Source organism: Oryza glaberrima, chromosome 4 (genome assembly GCF_000147395.1).
Source record: "Oryza glaberrima chromosome 4, OglaRS2, whole genome shotgun sequence".
NCBI lineage: Eukaryota > Viridiplantae > Streptophyta > Magnoliopsida > Poales > Poaceae > Oryza > Oryza glaberrima.
The window spans coordinates 6,635,100-6,642,736 of record NC_068329.1 but is presented as its reverse complement, the minus strand read 5'-3'; the positions used below and the strand labels follow the sequence as shown (position 1 = coordinate 6,642,736).

General features: G+C 48.5%; 2 protein-coding genes across 2 annotated transcripts; one reads left to right on the top strand and one right to left on the bottom strand.

Annotated features, from left to right (window-relative positions):
• The first annotated feature begins 509 nt into the window (after positions 1 to 509).
• LOC127770265 (uncharacterized) lies at positions 510 to 2,782 on the top strand. The gene is made up of 3 exons (XM_052295929.1): positions 510 to 1,769; positions 1,885 to 2,100; positions 2,186 to 2,782. Exons 1-3 carry the CDS (start codon positions 510 to 512, stop codon positions 2,780 to 2,782), a joined length of 2,073 nt encoding a protein of 690 aa, XP_052151889.1.
• A 2,668-nt stretch (positions 2,783 to 5,450) lies between these two features.
• Positions 5,451 to 7,637, bottom strand: LOC127770262 (uncharacterized). The gene is made up of 4 exons (XM_052295924.1): positions 7,350 to 7,637; positions 6,678 to 7,276; positions 6,396 to 6,603; positions 5,451 to 6,286 (listed from the first exon to the last, which is right to left on the bottom strand). Exons 1-4 carry the CDS (start codon positions 7,402 to 7,404, stop codon positions 5,451 to 5,453), a joined length of 1,698 nt encoding a protein of 565 aa, XP_052151884.1. The 5' UTR covers positions 7,405 to 7,637.

Below are 7,637 nucleotides of genomic sequence, written 5' to 3'. Positions count from 1 at the left end.
TTATAGAGGTGGGAGGACGACCAAGAGGGTCCAAGGGTCGTGCTCCACCAGATTGGGGCGCACCCCACATGGGCCCCACATGGGCCAGGGTCCCAAACAAAGTTACAAGCCCATTGGCCCAATACAGGTGACGCAGCACCTTGCTTCTGTGATTGCGGCCAAACGAGATAGAATTCCGAGATGAGGCTGGATCCGTTGGAAGGAGGACTTTGAGAGCCTTCCATCAAGTACTCACGGGCCCAAAACGGAGCACGTATGTAGATTTGGCGGCCGTTTGAAGTCAGCAATGTAACACGTGACCGAATTAGATTGCAGCACATGGAGGACTTGATCTTGATGTCTTCTTATTAATTCATGATGTGAGCAATGGTCGTATCCATAGTAGCCATGGTCACATCACTACTACACTGTCATGCCGTTCGGGTTGAAGAACGCCGATGCCACATACCAGCGTGCCATGTAGTTCGTCCTCGACGATTTAATCCATCATTCAGTGGAATGTTATGTTGATGACATGGTGGTCAAGACCAAAGATCGCGAACATCATTAAGAAGACCTTCGCATCGTCTTCGAGCGACTACGTCGACCCTCTCAAGTGCGCCTTCGCCATCCAATCCGGTATCTTCCTTGGCTTCGTCGTCCGTCATCGAGGGATCGAGATCGAGCCAAAGAAGATCAAGGCGATACTTAATATGCAGCCCCCTCGAGAACTCAAGGATCTGAGGAAACTACAAGGGAAGCTAGCGTACATCCGACGCTTCATCTCCAACCTCTCAGGCCGGATCCAACCCTTCTCAAAGCTCATGAAGAAGGGCACACCCTTTGTGTGGGATGAAGAATGCCAAAATGGCTTCGATAGTATCAAGAGGTACTTGCTTAATCCTCCTGTACTGGCAGCTCCTGTTAAAGGGCACCTCCTTATTCTCTACATTGCAACGCAGCCTGCCTCGATAGGCGCTCTCCTCGCTCAACATAATGATGAAGGGAAGGAGGTGGCTTGCTACTATTTAAGTCGCACCATGGTCGGTGCTGAACAAAACTACTCCCCAATTGAGAAGTTATGTTTAGCCCTCATATTTGCATTGAAGAAACTAAGGCACTACATGTTGGCGCACCAGATCCAGCTCATCGCAAGGGCGGACCCTATAAGGTATGTGCTAAGTCAGCCTGTGCTTACTGGGCGACTAGGTAAATGGGCTCTGCTCATGATGGAATATGATATCACTTTTGTACCACAGAAAACAATTAAGGGCAAAGCCTTGGCAGAATTTCTTGCTGCACATCCAGTGCCAGATGACTCTCCACTCATCACCAATCTACCGGATGAAGAGATTTTCACCGCAGAGCTTCAGGAACAGTGGGAGCTTTACTTCGACGGAGCCTCACGTAAGGACGTCAACCCCGACGGCACCCCTCGACGGAGAGCCGGGGCGGGATTGGTGTTCAAAACTCCACAAGGAGGTGTGATCTACCACTCGTTCTCTCTTCTCAAGGAGGAGTGTTCTAACAACGAGGCGGAATATGAGGCTCTCATCTTTGGTCTTCTCTTGGCGCTCTTTATGGAGGCACGTTCCTTAAGAGCCCGTGGGGATTCTCAGCTCATTATTAGACAAATCAACAATATTTATGAGGTTCGTAAACCAGAACTAGTGCCATATTACACAGTGGTCCGGAGGCTTATGGACAAGTTTGAACACATCGAGGTCATCCATGTGCCAAGAAGTAAAAATGCGCCAGCTGACGCTCTAGCAAAACTGGCTGCAGCGTTGGTATTTCAAGGAGACAATCATGCGCAAGTTGTTGTTGAAGAAAGGTGGCTCCTTCCAGCTGTCCTAGAGCTCATTCCCGAAGAAGTCAACATCATCACGACTAATTCTGCAAAAGAGGAAGATTGGCGTCAACCCTTCCTCGATTACTTCAAGCATGGCTCTCTACCTGAAGATCCTATCAAAAGACGCCAACTACAGTGGCGACTTCCCTCATACATCTACAAGGCCGGTGTCCTCTTCAAGCGGTCTTATGGGCAAGAGGTCTTACTTCGGTGCGTTGATCAGAGTGAAGCCAATCAAGTTCTCCAAGAAGTCCACCATGGAGTATGCGGTGGGCACCAAAGCGGACCAAAAATGTACCATAGCATCCAATGGCAGATTGCCTAAAGACAGCTAAAATCTGTCATGGCTGCCAGATCCATGACAATTTCAAGCACCAACCGCCGGCTCCGCTTCACTCGACGGTCCTTTCTTGGCCATTCAATGCCTGGGGAATCGACGTCATCGGCCTCATCGATCCACCTTCTTCAAGGGGGCATCGCTTCATCCTCGCTGCAACAGACTACTTCTCCAAGTGGGCAGAAGTTGTGCCGCTGCGCGAAGTGAAGAGCAGTGACGTCATCAACTTCCTCGAACGGCACATCATCTACCGCTTCGGGGTACCACATCGCATTACCTCCGACAACGCCAAAGCCTTTAAATCCCAGAAGATCTATAGGTTCATGGAGAAATACAAGATCAAATGGAACTACTCCACCGGTTATTACCCTCAAGCAAATGGGATGGCCGAAGCCTTCAACAAGACCCTCAGCAAGATCCTAAAGAAAACGGTGGACAAGCATCAAAGGGATTGGCATGATCGTCTCTATGAAGCACTATGGGCGTACCGAGTCACAGTTCGTACCCCGACACAAGCCACCCCGTACTCTCTCGTCTATGGGAGTGAAGCTGTGTTGCCATTGGAGATTCAGCTGCCATCTCTACGCGTGGCAATCCACAACGAAATTACTTAAGACGAGCAGATTCGCCTTCAATTTCAGGAGCTTGATACCGTGGAGGAAGAGCGCCTAGGCGCCCTTCAAAATTTGGAGTTGTATCGCCAAAACATGGTGAGAGCCTATGATAAGCTCGTCAAGCAACGAGTCTTCAGGAAGGGCGAGCTCGTACTCGTTCTGCGATGTCCCATTGTCGTTACACACAAGACGAAGGGAAAGTTCGAGCCAAAATGGGAGGGGCCATACGTCATCGAGCAAGCATATGACAGAGGTGCTTACCAGCTGATTGATCATCAAGGATCACGACCAATGCCGCCAATCAACGGGAGGTTCTTAAAAAATATTTTGTATAAAACCCTGCGCCTCTTGTTTTCTTGTTTTCTTTTAAAAAAAACACTGTGAGCTTGCCAACGTGCATTGACCATTGCATTGTCTGGTGCTCCACGTTTTGTTTTACAAAATGGACGCCACATCAAAAAAAAAATCAAAATGGCTTTCCCCATATCACACTGAGCTGGTAGAAGAAGACAAGGCAACCTTTGAACACCTCTACAGGATTCAATGGATGACCATGACAGCCTGTGCTTACAACTAAACATCCTTCACACCAACACACAAGTACTATGGGTGCATATTTCCGAGGAACAGCAAAAAGACTTGATTGGGTTACTTCCTAGTAACAAGGTCCCCACGCCTTCGTGTCCTTCTGTGTGCTTCAGACCTATGGAGATACCAAGCCCCAGGGAAGACTATAGGAGAAGAGTAAGAAAGGGCTACCTACCTCAACACAAGTTGTGGTTCAGTGTGCAGCCACTCGCCATCCCTGTGAGGCATGTCAACAAGGGACTTTACAAAAGAAATGGGCCTGTGAGGATTACATAGCCCACAAAGGGGAATGGTTGTCCTCCAAGTTCTAAAGATGCCAAGATCCCAGATCAATCTCAGCGAAGTCGTGATGATCTCAAAGTCAAGAAAAACAATCCAATATCAATCTCAATGAAGCCGTGGTGTCATGAAGCCGTGAAGCAAAAAAAAAAGAAGAAACAAAAAGATCCAAGCAATCAGTGATCTCGACTGCATTCTGTCAGAAGGAGGAGGATAGCCATTCACCATCCTCGGCAAAAGGAAAAGGCCACTCTCATAGCCATTGCCCTATAACCCTATCTTAATTCACCCATACCTAATTCTCTCGGTTTGATGAAGCACAATACCGAAGGCATGGGACTCGTGGTGGTACCTAGTGAACTGAAAGGCTAGAGCATGGATTTTCGCTGCCTTCTGAAAGTATCACCATGTATGCTACTCCTATACACAAGCACACCAGGAAGTTAGGTTGACAGGGAGTAATCGTCATGGTCATTCGGCGATTCCCGCGACACGTTCTTCAGCAATCTTATCTGACACTACCACATAGCCAGTGTTCAGTGGGAAAGCCAACATTTTAAAGAAAAATCAACAAAATCATTTTCTTGCTGGGTTTCTTTCTATCAACTCACCTGGTTTGCTCGGCTCTAGCAACCATACTCTTTTTTTTTTCTCTTTTCCTCTTTCGTTTTCCTTTTCGTGATGCAGGGCTTTCGCTTCACGTCATTTGGAGGCAACATAACACTCTGAAGTCACCATCGGGCTATACACCTTTCAACCTAATGGGTTGGCACCACAACAGTCAAGTGGTCGCGTCCGGATTGATAAGATGTTTTTCTTGGGAGCGGGGCGGCGCGCCAACGCGGTCAGCGCCAAGCCGTGAAACCCTTCATGCTGATGAGGCAGGCACCGTGATATATCAACGGTCTCAATCGGTCTGATAAAATGTCTTCAATTGTGGCATGGGTCTTTTTCGCTGCGAGTGGGAGACGATTTCAAGTTATTTTTTTGGCTAGCACCTATACTTGGTCCCGACAAAATTCCTTTAATTATTATTTGAAGGCATGGATCTTCGCCTCGAGACCTCAGGAGGACAGCTTATACCTGTAATCATTTTTATTCTTCACCTATTCTCAAATCGCCGGACTTTCTGAACGGTGCTACTACCCCACATGGGTTGATCTCTTATATGGAGCAACTTGTACAGAAGGCAAACCAGGAATTGAAGGAGGAGATCATGCATGCAGCTGCATGGGTACAGAACTTGTGCATGACATTGTAGCATGGTGATGATGTGTCATCCTCTGATTGGTCGGCCACATTGCCACAAGATGGGTTTGTTAAAAAGGAATTAACTTAACAATGCAAACTGCTGGCTGGCCTTGGCTCAATATGTTGCCGCCGTGATAATCAACAGAAGTTCATATGTATTCATGCACTTATAAATTACAGCCATATATTCCCATATATCAGCTCTCGGGTCCTGGCAGGATTGTCGGCAGGTTCTATATGCGACGGTGGCCGCATGCGCACAGTGCCGAGTATTCGGATACAGAAGGGATAATACATATTAGCAAGTCGAAAAAAAAACGAAGAGGGCAAGACACAAGCACTCCATATATATTGATGAAGACAATATGACAGACTCAAATAATAAAACAAGTACTCCTAATTAATGGGTGCATGATAATGCCCCAACTTTATTCAAAGACTAAAAACTAGCTAGCTGATCATCTAAATTAAGAGCGCTTCTAATGTGCTTTACATGACTCGAAAAAAATCCTAATTAAGGTAAACCAAGGAGAAGCATATGGAGGCTATTCTAATTCTTCGACGTACTACCCCGAGGCGCCGATTCTCTACGATATGATAGAATGGCAGCCACCTCTAGTGGCACGGCCACTGCAAGGTGTTTCTTCTCTTCAGCAAGATGCCCCAAATAGACCTTCGCCTCGTCACGACGCTTCACCAGCTGCATGACGCCATTGATGGTACTATCATAAACTTGCAGGTTCTTGGCGGCTGCCTCTTCTGATTCCAAACACTGGTGCTCCTTCTCCCTCGCATCTTTGGCTTTCAGCTCGTGTTCCTCCGCCTCTTTCTTCCAGGTAGCCCCTGCTTGCTTGGACTTCTGAAGATCCGCGGCCACGTCTTCACGGCCACTCTTGAGGAGGTCAAGGTCTGGTAGCACGTCTGAACACGCACTCTCTAGCTTTGCTAAGGAAGAGCGCGCCTCGCCTTCATGAGCAGCTAAAGTTCTCCCTTCGAAGGTTACCGGAAGCTCTCCCTTAAGACGTTGCACAAGTGCCCCGAAGTAAGACATCAACTTCTCCAAGTCTGCCGGGCGTCCAAGCTCGTAACTATTCTCCCACGCAACGGTGGCAGCACCAATGTACTCTATAGTGCCTTCCTTGTTCAGAGGTTTCTCCATCAAACAATCTTGGATGCTAAATAGATCCTCCTCCACCATGCGGGCGTTGCGGTGTTCAGTGGGCATGGACTTTGGAAGCTCCAGCGTCGGCAATTCGTCAGTCGCCGAACTCACAGAGTTAAGTTGGAGATACCGACTGCCCGTCCCGAACTCGGCAAGGTAACGGGACGTCTTCTCCATCAACTTGTTCATCTGGCGAGCCGTGTCGGAAGCATTGCCTGAAGTTTCTACAATGGGTATAGTACACTTTTCTCAGAAGAAGCAAAGAAAGAAGAAAATACATCAAGAGAAAGCAAAGGAGAATATGACCTCTATTAGGAGTCTAGTCATCCTTACCTTCCTGATGCTTTTGAGTCGAGGATCCCAGAGCTGAAGTGGCATCAGCCGCCGGCATCACTAGAGAAGAGCGGACAGGAGCATTAGCAGCCGGCACAACTGAAGGTACATCGTCAATAGGTACCGGAGCAACATCGGAAGAGGCAGTAGCTTTAGGTGCACCCAAAGCAATTGCCTGCTCTATCGTATCCTGAGTTGCAAGTATGTCCTGAAGAGACAGGTTATCAAACCACTATGACATAGAATTTTAAGAAAAAAAAAGAATTGGGGAAACACGGATACCTTGCCAGTGCCATCAGAAGAAAAAGAAGAGGAGGAGGAGTCGCTCAACTGGACAGCATCAAGCTCCGTGTCGACAACCACAGAGCGGCGGCGGCGGCGACGATCATCGCTTGAAGACTCCGTGGATGACACCCTCTCGTAAACTACGGGGTTTTTTCCTCGCTTCTCACGCATGGTGCGGTCCAGCTCAGGGTGTGGAGAATCTTCAATACGCAGACCCTTTTTAGAAGATTTCGGCAATGGAAGTTTGTCAGGCCGGGCAGTTCTCTCCTTCTTATGACGCCAGTCACGCAGGAATTCGATCAACTCGCCGTGGCGTTTGTATCCTCCTTGATCATCTCTACGGACCGGGATCTTCGCGATATGCTGGGAAGGGTCATCACCCTTGGTCTCCTTCTGTTGCTTGCCGTCGGATCCTCCCGGGCGCTTATCTTCGACAGTGTGTCTATCTCCTGCCGAGAGCCTGTCCCATGTTACTCGCCTATCCCCCGTTCTCCGCCCGTCTCGCGGGACACGCTCTCCGCCGCCCGGGTCGCTGGCGCCACGCTCGCCTGCACCCCTGGATGCTCCGTCTTCCCTGGCCATCTCGAGATGGTTGCCTGATGAAAAAGTATAGGATGATCAAGAAGCGTCCTAATTCCGGCAGCTAAAGAATCGACAATGGATATATACCTGCGATGGAGTTAAACACCTGAGGCGCCGTATTGCATAATCGATGCACAGGCATGAACAGCAATATATAGGCTTCATCCAGATTACTCGTAACTGCCAAGGATTTGGAGTCCTGGCCGATGACGGTTTAGCTTTGGTTTTCTTTGGCCGCACGGCCGAAGATAAGCTTCAGCATGGGAGTCCTTTCGTCGCATGACTAAACTCTACCGGACATGTATCGCATGAGCCAACACGACACCAAGTTAAGTTCGCTCGCTCCACAATCAAAATTTACTTGGTGGGGGGCAT

What these genes read in the sequence shown, in the direction of transcription:
- LOC127770265 (XM_052295929.1), top strand. Translation starts at nt 510, where the DNA reads ATGACATGGTGGTCAAGACCAAAGATCGCGAACATCATTAAGAAGACC. An exon ending in CAAAACTGGCTGCAGCGTTG is followed by an intron (nt 1,770 to 1,884) that starts GTATTTCAAGGA and finishes ATTCTGCAAAAG; the next exon opens with AGGAAGATTGGCGTCAACCC. An exon ending in AGTCCACCATGGAGTATGCG is followed by an intron (nt 2,101 to 2,185) that starts GTGGGCACCAAA and finishes CATGGCTGCCAG; the next exon opens with ATCCATGACAATTTCAAGCA.
- LOC127770262 (XM_052295924.1), bottom strand. Translation starts at nt 7,404, where the DNA reads ATGCCTGTGCATCGATTATGCAATACGGCGCCTCAGGTGTTTAACTCC. An exon ending in GGTGTTTAACTCCATCGCAG is followed by an intron (nt 7,277 to 7,349) that starts GTATATATCCAT and finishes CTTTTTCATCAG; the next exon opens with GCAACCATCTCGAGATGGCC. An exon ending in GACTCAAAAGCATCAGGAAG is followed by an intron (nt 6,287 to 6,395) that starts GTAAGGATGACT and finishes TACCCATTGTAG; the next exon opens with AAACTTCAGGCAATGCTTCC.